The following is an 18152-nucleotide window of genomic DNA, read 5'->3' as shown; positions in this document are numbered from 1 at the left end:
AACTCTCAGGCTGGAAAGTTAAGGGGTTTCCCTTAACATAATCTTCCTTACCTATCTCACTGTACTTAGCCCCATGCTGAAAGCCAGAGGGAGGGGAACTTGCTTTCTCTACGTTCTTCTTTTCTCCAGATGACCATGAATTTCCAGCAAAGTCTGTATGTCTCTGTTTACTCACTAGTTCCTTCAGTGTTTCTGTATTATTATGTACAGGTTTTATAGTTATTTCCTGCAGCAGAGCAAGGGGTTATCTGGCAGGGTTTTCATCCATCAAACTGGAAGGGGAACCTTTGAGTACCGAGTATGCACGTTTTAATTTCTAAAGTAATTACTAATAGAAATATGTTGTAATTTCTAAAATGTTAGTTGGTAGTTGGAGGGAGTGATAGAAAAAGAATAAAAAAAAAATTGAAATGCAGTCAAGAAGACGAACAGAATCATAGGACCAGTGGGAGAAACATACAAATATAATTTAGATTTAAACCCAAATACATAAAAAATGACCTGAAATGTAAAGGGACTAAATGTTTTTTTTTTTTTTTTTAAAGAGCTAACTATTTATTTTAGAGAAAAAAATGCCACGTGATTTGGCGGGGGGAGCCAAGGTAGAAGGGGGAGAGAGAGAATCCTCAAGCAGACTGCCTGCTGAGCATGGACCCCAACTTGAGGCTTGATCCCAGGACCCTGAGATCATGACCAGAGCTGAGATCATGACGTGAGCTGAAATCAAGAGTCCGCCGTTTGAGCAACCGAGATGCCCCAGACCAAATGTTCTTTTTTTAAAGATTTAAAGATTTATTTATTTATTTTAGAGAGAAAGAGATAGCATGGGGGTAAGGGGCTGAGGGAGAGAATCTTCCAGCAGAGTCTGATGCGGGGATTGATCTTACCACCCATCAGATGGTGACCTCAGCTGAAACTATGAGTGAGAAGCTTAACTGACTGAGCCACCCAGGCTCCCCATAAGTGTTCTTTTTAAAAGACAAAGATTGTCAAACTGAGGAAAAATAAAATATGATGATACTTTGTTTATAAGAGATATACCATGTATAAGGGTATAGAAAGATTCCAAGTAAAATGGTGGGAAAAAGGCATGCAAAACCTTAGTCAGAAATACACATAGCAGTGTTATTCATAATAGCCAAAACATAAGTAATCCATATGTCCGTTAACTGCCGAATCCGTAAACAGAATGAGTTATAGCCATACAGTTCACCCTTAAAAAGGAATGAAATTCTGACACATGCTGCCTGGGTTTAGCTTGTATGGGTACATGTGACATGGATGACCCTCAAAGACTTAATGGTAAGTGAAGTAATTCATACACAAAAGTCACATGTTACACTATTTTGTTTATCTTACTTTTTTTTTCAAAAAATATTTATTTGTTTATTTAGAATGAGTGAGTGAGTGCATGAACTGGGGGGAGGTGCAAAAGAAGGGAGGGGGAAGATAATCTGAAGCAGACATGGACTTGATCAGAGCCACCCAGGTGCCCAATACTATTTTATTTATTAAAAATGTCCATAATAGTCACTTGTAAAGTGGGCATGAAAATATGCCAAGTTAATACTAACAGAATACTGCTGTATCAGTATTAGATAAGATAGACTGTGAGGCAGAAAGCATTATTATACATATAAAGGGACCAACTTATAATGATAAAAGCTTCAGTTTTTTTTTATTAGTTTTATTAACATATAATGTATTATTTGCCCCTGGGGTACAGGTCTGTGAGTCGTCAGGCTTACACACTTCATAGTACTCACCATATCACATACCCTCCCCAATGTCCATAACCCAACCACCCTCTCCATACCCGCCTTCCCCCAGCAACTCTCAGTTTGTTTTGTGAGATTAAGAGTCTCTTACGTTTTGTCTCCCTCCCGATCCCATCTTGTTTCATTTTTTCCTTCTCTAACCCCCAAGCCCCCTACTCTGCCTCTCAAATTCCTCATATCAGGGAGATTATATGATACTTGTCTTTCTCTGATTGACTTATTTCGCTTAGCATAATACCCTCTAGTTCCATCCATGTTGTTGCAAATGGCAAGATTTCATTTTTGATGGCTGCATAGTATTCCATCGTGTGTGTGTGTGTGTGTGTGTGTGTGTGTGTGTGTGTGTATACATATACACACACATACTACATCTTCTTTATTCATTCATCTGTTGTTGGACATCTAGGCTCTTTCCATAGTTGGCTATTGTGGACATTGCTGCTATAAACATTAGGGTGCACGTGCCCCTTTGGAACACTACATATGTATTTTTGGGGTGGGTGAACACCTAGTAGTGCAGTTGCTGGGTCATAGGATAGCTCTGTTTTCAACTTTTTGAGGAACTTCCATACTGTTTTCCAGAGTGGCTGCACCAGCTTGCATTCCCACCAACAGTGTAGGAGGGTTCCCCTTTAATATTTGTTTTTGATAAGGTCACTCATCTCAGAGAATGAGGAATATAGATATCTATAAAAACCCATTACAGACTTAATGTTGAAAGATGAAAACGTTTAATATGACAGTTATAAGCATGACTATGAACACTTTTGATCAATGTTCTACATAGATCCTGATCAGTGTAGTCTGGTAAGACAAAACAATATAAGGTGTGTGTAATGGAGAGGAATAGACAATGCTGTTATTATTTATAGATGATGTAATTATGTATATAGAAATTCCAAAGCAGTCTATAGATAACTTCTTGGATGTAGTAATGAGCCTCTAGCAAGATTAAACCAGTCATGATAAAGAATTTTGCCTTTCTTTGTACCACTTTTTTGTACTGACAAAATGACTCTAGAATTGATATGGAAATAGAAAGAAATAATAGTGTATACTTTTGTGGAAGAACAAGGTAGGAGTATTTGCTCTGCTAGTTATTAAGGCCTCTTAAGGTTAAGATAACTTGATGTTGGTGGAAGACTAGACCAATGGACAAATGGAACGAAATTCAGAGCCATATATTAAATCTACACATATATGGGTGCTTGATTTATAATAAAAGAGACAATGCAGTACTGTTGGGAAGGGGTGACCTTTTCAATGAATAATGCTGGGAGAATTGGGTATCTGGTGAAAAAAGAAAATGGATCCTTCTTCACACTATGCAAAACAATTCCAGTTGATTTTATTTAGATCCGTATTTGAAGGTAATACAGATACGTTTAGAAGATATGTAGGAGAAAGATTTAGGTCAGGCAAGTAGGCCTTGAATATAGTATTAAGTAGTTCGGACTGTATTTTGAACACTAATCAAGGCTACTAAAGGATTTTGATCCAGGGGCTGGCCATTTGATTTTTCTAAAGAAGTCAGCTTCTGATAGAATCCAAGCTAGGCTGTAATTCTGTTTCTGGCCATAGTTGAGACTGTTTTCTGAAAACCTTTCTAAAGAACACTTAAAAATGCTGATAAATATATTTTTTAAGGTGTATTTATTTCTATGAGAGGGTGGTAGAGATGGACAAGAAGAGAGAGAATCTCAAGCAAATTCCCTGCTAAGTGCAAAGCCGGACTTGGGGTTTGAGATCATGACCCTGAGATTATGACCTGAGCTGAAATCAAGAGTCAGATGCTTTACTGACTGAGCCATCCAGATGCCCCCAAAATGCTGATAAATCTTAACAAACACTTGAAATACCTATCTGTGATTGGAATGTACTAAGGAAAAATTTGAGGTTAAATATGAATTTACACTTAGTGATGCTTATATTGCATCCTTTATATCTGAAGTGAGACACTTAGATCATTAATTTTAATTTATTTAATTAGAACAAGCACAAATCCTTACTATACATGTACACTGGGTCTCTAGCATTTTGGTTCCATTTATAGTTTTGACAAACATTTAGAACAATTTATTTGGGAGTGAGAATGATTTTTTTAACTTATTGAGCATATTGGAGAAGTTGTTTCAGGCAGGTAGATAGAAGTGAGAACAGTTAGAAAAATATTAGGAAGACCTTTGTTGCTAGAGCTACGGTTTTTGTATAATTAGACATGCAGCATTTTTATTCAGAAATGTTTGTCATAGTTTCAAAAACTAAAATATGCACAGAATGATTTTGAATTGAACTTAGTTTAAAAAGTAGCCATTCTAAAGTGGTCATCCAAAAGTATAACAATAATGCAAATGTAATTCTGTAGGAATCTAAACATCATATACATTGCCAGACATAAATCCCCCCCCCAGATTGCTGTCTTATTAAAAGAGACTTTTATATTTCTTTGAAATTTTTAGTCAGTTTTTAGTAATTTCTACACCTAATATGGAGCTCACATTCACAATCCAGAGATTCAAGAGCCAGCCAGACACCCCTTTATTTCTTTTTTAAAAAGTTTTATTAAGATGGTATTCATACATCATGCAGTTCAGTCATTTAAGCTGTTTGTTCATTGGCTTTTAGTATATTTCCAGAGTTGTATAATCATCACAATAATCAGTTACAGAACATTTTCATCTCCCCAGAAAGAAACCTTTTAGCCTTTAGCCGTCACTCTCCAGCCTCCTCTTTAGTACTCCCAAATCCTAAGCAACCCCTAATATACATTGTGTTTCTATAGATTTGCCTATTGGATATTTCATATAAATGGAATCATACAGCATGGGGACTTTTGTGACTGGCTTTTTTCAGTTAGCTCAGTGTTTTTGTTTTTGTTTTTAAGATTTTATTTATTTATTTGATAGAGAGATCACGAGTAGGCAGAACAGCAGGCAGAGAGGGGGTAAAATTAGGCTCCCTTCTGAGCACAGAGCCCGATGTGCCACTCGAACTCAGGACCCTGAGGTCATGACCTTTGCTGTAGGCAGGGGCTTAACCCACTGATTAGGCCAGTGTTTTCAAGGTTCATCCATATTATAACCTCTCTCAGTATTTCATTAGTTTTTATTTACAAATTATATTTCATTGTATGATATACCACGTTTTCTTTATCCATTCAGCAGTTGTTGGACATTTGTATTACCTCCATTTCTTGGCTATTGTGTATAAAGCTGCTATGAACATTTGTGTATAAGTCTTTTATGAACGTTGCTGGATCATATGGTAACTGTGTTTAATAGCTGATGGAACTGTCAGACTGTTTTCAAAAGACATATACCATTTTACACTCCCATCAAGCAGTGTGTGAATGTTCCCATTTCTTTACATCCTTGTCAATACTTACTGTTTGTCTTTTTGATTATTATCATCCTTTTGGGTTTAAAGTGGTACCTTAGGGCGCCTGGATGGCTCAGTCGGTTAAGCGTCTGCCTTTGGCTCGGGTCATGCATGATTCCAGGGTCATGGGGTTGAGTCCCACGTTGGGCTCTCTGCTCAGCGGGAGCCTGCTTCTCCCTCTCCCTGCTGCTCTCCCGCTTGTACTTTCTTCCTCTCTGTCAAATAAATAAATAAAATCTTAAAAAAAAAAGAAAAAGTACTTACTTGTACTTTCTTCCTCTCTGTCAAATAAATAAATAAAATCTTAAAAAAAAAATAAGCAGGGGCACCTGGGGGGCTCAGTGGGTTAAGCCTCTGTCTTCGCCTCAGGTCATGATCTCAGGGTCCTGGGATTGAGCCTAACATTGGGCTCTCTGCTCAGCAGGGAGCCTGCTTCCCCCCTCTCTCTGCCTGCCTCTTTGCCTACTTGTGATCTCTCTCACTCTCTGCCAAATAAATAAATTAAAAAAAAAACCCAAGCAAACTTTAAAGTGGTATGTCATTTGGTTTTGATTTGGATATCCCTGAAGATGGACCCTTTGTATATCTTTTGTGGAGAAATGTCTATTTAAATCTTCTGACTGTTTTTAAGTTGGGTTAATTTTCTTTATATTGTTGAGTTGTAATTGTTCTAGACCCTTATCAGGTATATAATTTGTAGATATTTTCTCCTATTCTTTAGGTACATTTTTCCTGATAGTGCAAAATTGTTAATTTTTATGAAGTCCTTATCTCTTTTGTTGTTGTTTCTGTGCTTTAGGTGTCTATTAATAATGTTTTAATACTTTCAGAAATGATTTCTGTACAGTATTTTACATTAAGACTTAATCATGCCATAATTTTATTAGCATATAAGACTGTGAAGTTTAGTGTAAGCAGCAGTTTTTACAGTTTTTTTCTTTCTGTTTTTTAATTAATAACTTTGCCTGAAACTTTTGTTACAGCTCTATAGTGTCAACCCTCCTTGCTCTAATGGATGGATTAGATAATAGGGGTGAAATTGTTGTTATTGGTGCTACAAACAGACTTGATTCTATAGATCCTGCTCTTAGGAGACCGGGTCGTTTTGACAGAGAATTCCTTTTCAACCTGCCTGATCAACAGGTAAAAGTTTCTGTTTTTAATATATGAAGATATATTTGTGATTCAGTTATGAAGTATATATGCACTTTGAGAGTGCATTTTATGAACTTTCATTTTAAAAATTTTGTGCTTATGGGGTATCTTAGTAATTCTAAAAAATTAATAATTTTTAGTCTTTTTCTCTTAACAGCTTTTAGAACATTTATGACTTTCAGGAAGAGGAAAACCTGTAGTTAGGTTACTAAAATGCTTACGTACTCTTTTCTTTAGCTTTAAATTTAGATTGTAGTAATTATCTTGGATGGCAGGTTATATATCTCTGGTTAGCCAAAGGAGCTGTGTTCCCATAAAAATAATGTTTTTAGAGTATTAGTGAGATTATGAATAAGAACCCAATGTGCAAATTTTCATAGAAATGACCATGATATCATATTTAGTTAAAAGCAGCAAAAGTTACACATGGGCAATGTATAGTCGTTGTGTAAAATGTTATTTAATTCTGTTTGACATTTTTATTGTTGTTCTTGGTTTGAGCAGTTTAATCATTGACTATGTCTTCATTGGAAACTTCAAGTTTGAAAGGGGGAGATATGAGAAGATACTTTGACAGTGTTTCCCATGTAATTTAACATTACAGATAAGCATAATTAAAACATTTATAACATATAAATATAACCTGAAGAAAGAAGATACTATTTGTGGATGTATAATATATATCCATATATATAATATATATAATATTATATTATATAAAATATAAGTTATACCCATATATAACATATCCATATATAATATACACATTTGTAATTGTTACATAGCTTTGATTTTAGATTTCCATGTAAAATGCCTGGTTTACATACTTAGAGTAAAAGGCTGTGATTAAGACAAGGTACAAGACTAAGGAAATGAAGGCAGTGTGCTGCTGTGTAGAGCAGTTCATACTTCAGCTTGAAATCAGTCTGCACAGTCATTAGTAGTTGTCTCAGTTTTTGATTGACGTCTAACTTAGAGGCTTTAATTTGGTACTGAATTTACCTGACTTTATCAGGATAGGAAACCTACCATATGCAACATCATTTTCAAAACCCAAGTGTAGCTTTCAGGGCTCTATCAGTGCATTGAGGTGTGCTTAGTTGTAGGAGACAAGGCTGAGGTGGGAAGAGCGTATTTCAGCATGGGGAAGCATCAGCTATCTTGTTTGGGCCATCTTATGGTCCAAACACATCTTTTAGTGTACGTGGATAATGTGTTCTAAGAAACACAGCCTGTGTTCATTTTGGCACAGGAAAGCCGTTATCTCATTAACCAGTTGTCTTCTAGTCATGTGGCCCTCAGTCATATATGTCAGTTATAGTCCTCACAATTCAGGTGCAGCTCACAGAGATCAAAGATTTAATAGTAAACAAGGTCTAGAATAGCACTGTCCAGTCAACTTTTCTGTAATGATGGAAATATTCTGTATTTACATTGTGCATTGAGCACTGTCCAGTACGGTAGCCACTAATCACGTTTAGCCCTTGAAATGTCACTAGTGGGACTAAGGAACTGAATTTTAAATTTTCTTTAAAAATTTAAATAAAAAAGCATCATATGGGTAGTGGTTTACTACATTGTACAGCAAGGATCTTGACATAGTTTTCCATGTGAATTTTAACTTCCTACATTTCAAGGAAACTACTTTGAGACTTAAACCTGAGGTCATTTTTCTTGGTCTGTGTCTGTGGAACAGGCTTAGACTGTTTTTTTTTTTTCTTAGATAATATTAAAGTCATGAGATTATAAGATTAAATGAAATTATCAAATCCTCTATCCTAAGGAACGGTTCATAAGGTAAAAGGAAAAGTAAGAGAGTGAATTCTGGAAGCCAAGTGAAGAAAGTGTATCAGTGAAGACAGTGTGACTAACTTTGTTATATGTTGCTAAATTAAATCAGATGAGAAAATTGGCCATTGTTTTTAGCATTATGTAGGTTATCAGTGAACCTGAATGGGAGCAAATTGACTTAGTGTTGGGTGCAAAAAAGTTTAATTGGAGTATGGTTGGCTTAAGAGAGCAGGAGGAGAGAAATTGGAGACAGAACGAAAGTTAAGTTTTTCAAAGAGTTTTGTTACAAAAGGAAGAGATAGGTGTTGAGGGAATTGGAGGTAAGAGGGAATGTGTTATTTTTAAGCTGGGACAAATAGCCAATAGAGAAGGAAATTCTGGTGATGAAATTGAGAAAGAAGAATTATCACAGTATGTCCTTAATAAGCAAGAGGGGCCATAGTATTTACTACATGAGTGGTGAGAATGACTTTAGATAGGAATTGGATAGTTTGTCTTGATACTAGGGAGAAGACAGAATATTATGGGTACAAATGCCTACAGGTAGACAAATTTAGTGTGGAATGTCTCTGGAACTTTTCTTACTGCTTCAGTTTTCTCAGTGAATTAGGAAGCATGGTCCCAATGAGAAGCTGAACATGAAGACAGAGAAACTGAACTAGTCTGTTAGGAGATAGACCTGACGAATGATCTAGGGAAGGATTAAAGGCAGTGATAAGGATCTGCTTGGGACTTTAAAGTGATACCAGTCAGAGTCTCATATTAGTTCTGTAGTTTGGGCAATGGAATATCATGACTCTTGCTGTTTGACCAAATAAGTTAAAAAAAAAAAAAAAGTGAAAGCAAGCCTTGATTCTTCCAAATTTTAGTAATTTTTTTAACTCTTTATTAGCATAAAATAGCACATACCTTCTTCAGGTGGTAATGCTTTTTAATTTTTGTTTTTTTTCTTTATTATCACCAACACTTACGATTATTATTATAAGTATTATGTGTGTATATATGAGTCCTGAGAAATGAGCAGCTTGAATTTGCCTCTGACTCTTAATAATAGAGGAAGCTACTTTCCATTAGGGGAAACGATGTAACTTACTGTTCTGTATGTCATAAAAAGTGCATCATGAATCATTTCTGGTTTAAGTAATTTCTTTTTCTATTTCTTGTTTTTTTTTTTTTTTAAGATTTTATTTATTTATTTGACAGACAGAGATCACAAGTAGGCAGAGAGGCAGGCAGAGAGAGTGGGGGAAGCAGGCTCCCCACCAAGCAGAGAGCCTGATGTGGGGCTCGATCCCAGGACCCTAGGATCATGACCCGAGCCAAAGACAGAGGCTTTAACCCACTCAGCCACCCAGGCGCCCTCTATTTCTTGTTTTTACAATAAAGGAAACTCCAATTGATTATATAGAGAAAGATCAAGGCACTAAATGTATTAGAGATCTGACAATAACTTTTGACCTTAAGCAATTAATTTCATTCCTCTAAACCTTTACTTATTTTGTGAAAAGACAGTATAAGAATAGATCTTTTTTGAGACATCTTCCAGCCTGAATTTTTTTGGTGTGTTTCTAGTTGTGAAAGGGTCTTCTAAAATTGATGCCTATGCTGCTAATGAGGTCAAGTAGATTCTTAATGTCATATTCTAGAGAATATAAGGTCTTGGATGATTTTTTTTTTACCTTGATTTTATAATTTTTTAGTATCTATTCAGGCAAGTACTTCAAGTCGGAAAAAAATAAGTGTCACATCGTTGGTTTATTTTTGGTAGCTGAACGCTTAACTTAGAACTTGGAATTAGACCAGTAGCTATTGTTACCAGATTTTATCAACTTTTTGAGCAAGGTTTATCTTGATGACTTTGACGTTCTTTTTGTTTTGTTCCTGGACCCCAGATTCCTCATCAAGCTAATAAGACTATCATGTTGGTTATAATTTGCTTTTTCATATTCTTTTTTTTTTAAGGATTTATTTTTTTATGTTGAAAAGAGAGTGCCAGCAAGTTCACATGAATGGGGGTAGGGGCAAGAGGAAGAAGGAGAGAGAGAAAGAGCCCTCAGGCAGACTCCCTCTTGAGTGTGGAGCTCCATGTAAGGCTTGATCCTGGGACCTGGAGATGACTTGAGCCAAAATCAAGAGCTGGCTGCTCAGCTGAGCCACCCAGGCTCCCCTGTTTTTCCTAGTCTTAAAAGCTCAAGTAGCATTGTTTTGTTTTGTTTTAGTTTTTAAAGATTTTATTTATTTATTAGAGAGAGAGATCACAAGTAGGCAGAGAGGCAGGCAGAGAGAGAGGGAGAAACAGGCTCCCCGCTGAGCAGAGATCCCGATGTGGGGCTTCATCCTAGGACCCTGAGGTTATGACCTGAACCAAAGGCAGAGGCTTAACGCACTGAGCCACCCAGGTGCTCCTCAAGTAGCATTGTTGAGGGTATGAGTCCATTTAAGTTTTACAGAGTGTTTTTCCTTGAAAGAAGGCAAAAGTGAAAATAAAAGTCTGATATGACTCTTCATGATATACTGTCAGTTGATTATGGATTCTTACTACTTCAGTTGCTTTTTGACTGTGAAAGAAGAAGAAATTTCACTTAATTTGAAACCAGGATCTTAAAATTTTGATTGTGCTATACAGTTTGATTTAAGGTAGAGAATGCTCTTTTGAAAACAAAAAAATCAAGGTAGAATTGCTCAAATATTTGATTTTTTAAATGAATTAAATTAATATTTACTGAAATATCACCTTGTTATTTATTAAATGCCAAACATTATATTTCTTTATTTCATTGAAAATTTTTTCTACTTAAAACTTTTTCCAAGTTTTAAATTACTTGTTTAGCTTATCAGTCATAATAATTTATGCATATGATAGAACCAAGAGTTTTATGAAATCTAAACCTGTAGTTTGTTTAAAAGTTAGCACTAATTGGGGTGCCTTACTGGCTCAGTCAGCAGAGCATGTAACTTTTGATTTTAGGGTCATGAGTTCAAGCCCCAGGCTGGGTGTAGAGCCTGCTTTAAAAAAAAAGCACTGAGTAATGTATGGAATTGTTGAATCATTATGTTATCTATCTCAAACTATGTATGTATGTATGTATGTATGTATGTATTTGACAGAGATCACAAGCAGGCAGAGAAGCAGGCAGAGAGAGAAGGGAAGCAGGCTCCCCGCTGAGCAGAGAGCCCGATGTGGGGCTCAATCCCAGGACCCTGGGATCATGACCTGAGCCGAAGGCAGAGGCTTTAACCCACTGAGCCATCCAGGGGCCCCTCTATCTCAAACTTTTATAACACTCTATATTAATTATTATTTTAAAAAAGGGTTATACATGTTATAATACATTAAAGTTCCTTCTTCATATGTATTTGGGTAAAAATGATCTGATGTGGTAGAACAGTGAAACTTAGTTTTGAATGTAGTCCTAGATCAGTGAATATCAGTCACTTAGTCATATGTTCCATTAGTCAGTTCCTTCACCTCTCAGAATATTAAATATCTTAGTTTGTGAAACAGAGACACGATCTCTCTTACATACTATTTATTCTATTGTTATTGTGGGAATCAGAGTTGATGTAGATGCCATGGTATTTAAATGTCTTTTAAAATAGTTGTTTTTCAGGGCACCTGGGTTGCTCAGTGGTTAAAGCCTCTGCCTTTGGCTGAGGTCATGATCTCAGGGTCCTGGGATCGAGCCCGGCATTAGGCTCCCTGCCAAGCAGGGAGCCTGCTTCCCCCGCTCTCTCTCTGCCTGCCTCTCTGCCTACCTGTGATCTTTGTCTGTCAAATAAATAAATAAAATCTTTAAAAAAAAATAAAACAATTGTATTTCTGGGGTATGGTGAGTGCATAAATGTGTTCCAGCTAATACATTTCACAGGTTGTTGATTTTATACTTTTTTTCTTAGGCAAGAAAACACATTTTACAAATCCATACCAGGGATTGGAACCCAAAATTGTCAGATGCTTTTTTAGGTGAACTGGCTGAAAAATGTGTTGGTGAGTGCTATTATTTGAATTCTTTGATCGTTATTGTTTGTTCTGCTCAGCCTGCCCTTATGTTTGGAATGTGAATGAGTATAGTTATGTCTGTGCAGTAAATGGCTGGCTCTGCCTTTAAATGTAAGAATTATTTTGAACATTTCACTTGAAATTAAACACTTCTAAGGTACAATTTTAGCTGCCATTAGGTGTTTGATTATTAACAAAGCTAGTAATAATATGCCTTTCATTGAGTGCTGGATTTCCATAATATTACTGCTGTGCGTTCTTTTGGGAGTTGTTCCCTCTCAGAAATTTTACTAAGAAAAATAAGCTTAACCTTCAGAAATAAAGGTCCATGTTGAGGGCAAGACTGTAGTCTTTTACTTTGCAGATTATCTGATGGGCTCGTCTTCATGCCTTTTGTCTAGAAAGAAGTTGAATGAGAGGAGTCTTCAAAAGAAAATATTTATTGGCATCTGCTAGTTTTTCCCAAAATATAAAACTTTCCAATTTAATGTTAAATTATTCACAGAGTAGAAGATCCTCCTTACAGCGTGAATGAAAACTATTGTCCTAAAAGGATGTAGTGAGAGAGATGTGCATACATGATCATATATAGGAGATGGAATTCAAGGGTTTTGGAATTCAGGTTTTTGGCTCTAATTAGGTATGAAATAAAAATGATTACACTATTAAACAACGGAGTATACACACTAGTATTTCTCCTTCATTCTTTTTCTGTCTTTTGTCTGTTTTCCTCTTACTCTCTCACAAATAAAAATTAAAAAATCTTTCTCCATGAACTTTTTAAGCATTATGAAAAATCCCCAAACTAAGTTCACTAACAATCAGCAGTCTGCTTGGGAAAACTTTAAACTTACCAAAACCAGAAAGAACAACTTAGTTAAAAAAATCATTGGGATCCACCATCAGATATTAAAACTTAAATAGAACATTAGTCCATTCAGTTAGCTACATCCGAATTATCCTCTTCATCCACAGGGACCTCCATCTCCGAAGCAGCATCCCTCAGCTTTTGAACCACAAAGACCTCGACATCTTCTGGTGAGGAGAAAACGTAAATCTCTCCAGCACTACTCCAGTTTAAGCTTTGCCTGGTATAAGAGAGCATGCGCCAAAACCATTTCATGTAAATTTGGCTTGACTTTTGCAAAGCCTTGTGCTGCTTATGGGAGAGGGTGGTATTTGGTACAAAATCCAGTCTTTTCCCTTTTTGAAATTTGACCCCTTTTATTTCCTACTTTTTATGATATTATTTTATTAGAGTATTGATGAGACTGGGAAATCTTTGTAGATTTTTCTGTGACTCAGTCTCAGAATGATCTTTAACTGAAATAAGCAGAAGTCTTCAGATAACTTTGGAAATCCCCTAAACAATAGGTATATTAAAATTACTTGCTATTATCCTATCTACCATCTGAAATGTTACACTCTAATTCTTTATTCTAAATATAAGAATCTTAGTTTCCTTTATTCATTTCCAAAGGCCACAACTTCTCATTAATTCCCAGTGATTTATTTTAGCTTTTAGTCAGTTTCTTAAGTTTAAGCATTTTAAAGACATGATTTCTTACAGGACTAAAAAATTTCTCTTGCCTTTTGAGGGTGGTGGTGGTGACGTTTTAGGATCTGCTTATATCTACACCATTTTCTTCCTGGAGAGTGACATAAGAAGCCAGTTGTACATTAAGACAAAAAGTCAAATGCAGGTCTTCAAACAGGAATGAAATAGTAATACACTTTAAATTCATTATGAACTTACCACTTTCTGTATCCCAAACACGTTTTAACATGTATGGGTTCAGTTCAGTGAAATTTATGCCTAACAAAAAGAATATGTTGTCTTGATAAAAAACTGCAAAGACCGCTGACCTCTTCATATAGAGGTTATGGATTTGGTAACTTTTACCTTGAAATAAATTCCCAAGTACGTGGAGAGGTTTGGATGCTTAATAGGGGTGATTTTTGAAAGTAGTCCTCACATAATTTCAGTGTCTAGATCACATTCACAAATAGTAGGAGCTTAAGGTTATGAGGACCTCAAATCTAATCATATTTCTCTATTTATTTTCACTAAGAGGGTTGAAACAGTGGAAGTGTATCAACGAGGCATCTATCTTGTGGGCCTTCATTATGTTTGATGTTTTATTTAAACAGTAGACTTCATGGGCCGCCTGGCTCAGTGGGTTAAGCCTCTGCCTTCGGCTCTGGTTATGATCTCAGGGTCCTGGGATCGAGCTCTGCATTCGGTTCTCTACTCAGTGGGGAGCCTGCTTCACCCCTTCTCTGCCGGCCTCTCTGTCTACTTGTGATCTCTCTCTGTCAAATAAATAAATGAAATCTTAAAAAAAAAAACCCGGAACAGTAATTTGATAAAATTTTAGTATTAACGCTGTCTAGTCTATAACCTTTTTGTATTTTCAGTTTTTCAGACAAGTTTCCATTTTAGTGGTGCTTAAGAATGCTTTTTCTTGGGGTACCTTGCTGGCTCAGTAGAGCATGCGACTCTTGATCTCAGGGTTGTGAGTGTACGCCCCACATTAGGCATACAGCATACCTAAAAAAAAATGCTTTTCTTTCTTTTTGTTTTTAATTAACATATAATGTAATATTTGTTTCAGGAGTACAGGTCTTTGATACATCCGTCTTCACAAAACCCTGCACTCACCACAACATCCCTTCCCAGTGTCCATCAGCCAGCCATACCATCCTCCCATCCCATACCCCCCAGCAACCCTCAGTTTGTTTCCTAATATTAAGAGTCTCTTAATGGTTTGTCTCCTCTGGTTTCATCTTGTTTCATTTTTTCAAAAGAATGTTTTTCTTTTGTATCTAGATATTTGTGTTCATCAGAATATTAGAATTTTAATGGTAGAATTAATACATTTATGGAATTCTCATGAAAGGAATGTTGATATTTTCTTTAACATCAAGTTTTAACTTTCAAAGGGCTGTAGTATATTTTCCATTTATTTATTTGTTTGTTTGTTTTTTTAAGATTTTATTTATTTATTTGACAGAGAGAGACACATAGAGAGAAGGAACATAAACAGGGGGAGTGGGAGAGGAAGAAGCAGGCTTCCTGCTGAGGAGGGAGCCCGATAAGGGCCTTGATTCCAGGCCCTCGGATCATGACCTGAGCTGAAGGCAGCCAGCTAATGACTGAGCCACCCAGGCACCTATATTTTCCAAGTATTTAGAATGATCTTATTATCTATATCTATTTTCCTACATCAGGATGCTTTGGAGAGTGAAAAAATTAATTAAGACAGGACAAGAGGCCCAAACCAGGACATGTGATCTTAAATACAATCTCTTTAGCCATGGTTATCATGTAATTTTAATTTTGTTGTAGAGTCTAGTAAAGGAGGCATATTATTAATCCAGTAGTTCTCAGTTTTTTGTTTTGTCTATCAGAATCAATTGTAAAGCTTTCTCAAAATACACATTTATGATATTAAATTACCAGAGATTCTGATTCACTAAGTTCGTTAGGAATCTATTTCTGTTTCAGTTTCATCATTTATTCAGATCAGTGGTCAAGATTAAAAACTACTGATATAAACCAATAATTCTCATTCATAGGCAAATGTAATGAAGATAAATCCTCTTTTTTCTAGTCTGTTGATTATGATAATCCAAGTGAAGATTTATTTCCTTAAATGGGACCTATTGTTGCCCTTTTAAATTATCTTTAGTAGAGTAAGCAAAAATGAGTAGTACATTGCTATTATGTATGTTACTAACATGTCAAACATAAATGTTATAGGTATTGTTTGTTACATAAAATATCTTTTAGTGGCTTTTTTTCTGTTCTTTGTTTCTGAGCTTTCTAAAAAATTTAGGCTTCTTGCTCTTAGAAATAGGATCATATGGTATGTTTGCCAACTGTGTTGTATATGCTTTCAAAGAAGAAAAAAGTGGTGGTTTATATTGTTTGAAGATGGTAGATTGTTTTTTACTTCCTCTGAAATGAATTATTTCATTAACTGTTTATGACTAAGATGGTATTTTATAGTTATTTTATTGAACTACTATAACTAGGATATGTTCAGCATAGGGAAAGATACCTTTTTTCATGTTTATTCATTGAGAAATAGAATAAAAAATGAAAGACTAATGGTTAATTTGGTTATTCTGAGAATTATTTGGGAGATTGTGTCTTTGGACAGTGTTAGTGCTTCATCTGCTCATAATTTTCTGAATTAGATTTTCACAGGTTATACTAAGTTTTCCCTTAACTCTGAATATTTCTTTAAGAATAGAATATTTTTGTGTTTTTCCATTGAAATTTTTATTCATAGTAAGTTGGCTTAATAATAAAAGAATTTAGATTTCTTAAAAAAAAAAAAAAGCCCAGTAAATATAATTCTTCCACTTTTTGTGGTAGTATATGGTAACCTCACAGTTACGCAATCCCAAACTATCACCTTGGAGTTACAGTTTTCTTCTTTCATTCGTGAAACATTTATTGGATATCTACTGAATGCCAGGCTAGGCATTATTTTCAGTATATGAGATATGTTGGTGAACAAAACTGATCAATACCCATACCCTCACAAAGCTCACATTCTGGTTGGGGAAGGCAGACAGTAAACATAATAGGTAAATGATAAAAGTGGTACATACTATGGGAAGAAGGGAGCAGAGTAGGGAGGATTTTTCTGTTTCTGTAGGACTTGATCAGCAAGATCATGTGCCCTACTAATAATAGAGATACAGTTCATTGTAGGTGTGTGAGTCACTTACAGTTTGATTTATACAGTTTTGTGCCTTAATGTTTTTTTCCTGTTGTCAGGGTCCGTAATCAAGGAGCGAGATTGATACAAAGCGAAGGTCAAGCAAAGCTTTATTTCGCGGCAGGCATGGAGAATCAAACTGACTGGTCAGGGCCGTGTCTTGCAAAGAGGCGACCCCTCCCAGCCTCACAGACTAACTTTTATAGAGGTAGTTTAACTGGGCTATACACAGGTGGCCAATGAGATTGCAATACACAGAGAAAACCGCACAGTCATGCTAGGTCTGTCACACACAGAAAAAACTGCTAGGTAACACACAGGTGGCCAATTGAAATTCAATTCAATTGAAATTGAAATTGAATTTCAATTGGATTGAATTGAGATTCAATTGGCCACCTGTGTGTTACCTAGCAGTTTTTTTCTGGGTCTAGCTCCTTTGATTACAGACCCTAACACCTGTCATTTAGTTTGGGGCTATTTTCTGCTCACAGTTTTTCTAATCACCATTTTTATTATTTAAATGTTCCACAAGGTCATTGCATAGTATAAAAAGATAAACTTGATGCCACCACTCTTTGAAGAACTTAGGGTCTCAAGTTTTAAATTAGTTCGAGTGGTGGTTCCCCCTGCTGGCATGTTTGGTACGATAAAGGTTTGTGTGGTAAAGGTGGCCAAATGCAAGTTTAATTGCTGACATAAAAAACAACATGGCTGGTTTGAGGTTTTCTTCCTTTTTGTGGTTAAGACCTAACAGTTTGTGTGTTTTTGTATGTATTTGTTGCTTAAATGAGTGAAATGACTTAGAAGCAGAGGCTTGATCTGTTAACTACATTATCCGTTAAGTGTGGGTAATGGCTAATACCCTGTGTTGGTATAGCCCGTAGAACTAGATTATCAGTTATTTTAAGCTAAACGTATATATTAAAAGGAAGTTAATGTGGAATATTAATGGATTCTTAGTCCCTTTAATACCTTTGAAATTATTAGAGATGGTGACGACTTTAAACTATAATTTGGGGGGTAATTAAATAGAAACTTGCTGTGGTTTGCGCCCAGAGTTAGTAGGAGAATAGCTCCGTTCTTGACCTTTCTGCATATGTTCTACATTGTACTATTCCCAGATGTGTTTGGTAATTAGTAATATTAGAAAAGTTTATAGGTGGGCACCTGGGTGGCTCAGTGGGTTAAGCCTTTGCCTTCGGCTCAGGTCATGATCTCAGGGTCCTGGGATCAAGTTCCACATCGGGCTCTCTGCTTGGCAGGGAGCCTGCTTCCTCCTCTCTCTCTCTGCCTACTTGTGATTTCTCTCTGTCAAAT

At 36.0% G+C, this 18152-nt stretch overlaps 1 protein-coding gene across 2 annotated transcripts in view; it reads left to right on the top strand.

The window, feature by feature from the left end:
- Positions 1-18152, top strand: part of ATAD2B (ATPase family AAA domain containing 2B) — a 152980-nt gene that overhangs the window by 61201 nt on the left and 73627 nt on the right. For both annotated transcript variants that reach the window (XM_032866927.1, XM_032866926.1), the window contains exons 14-15: positions 6140-6299; positions 12000-12090. In XM_032866927.1, coding sequence (XP_032722818.1) covers positions 6140-6299; positions 12000-12090 — 251 coding nt within the window. The remainder of the gene's footprint in view (positions 1-6139; positions 6300-11999; positions 12091-18152) is intronic.

Source organism: Lontra canadensis, unplaced genomic scaffold (genome assembly GCF_010015895.1).
Source record: "Lontra canadensis isolate GAN:19392208 unplaced genomic scaffold, GSC_riverotter_1.0 scaffold32, whole genome shotgun sequence".
In the NCBI taxonomy this organism is placed as follows: Eukaryota; Metazoa; Chordata; class Mammalia; order Carnivora; family Mustelidae; genus Lontra; species Lontra canadensis.
The sequence above is the reverse complement of the archived record's forward strand: the minus strand, read 5'-3'. Positions and strand labels throughout refer to the sequence as shown.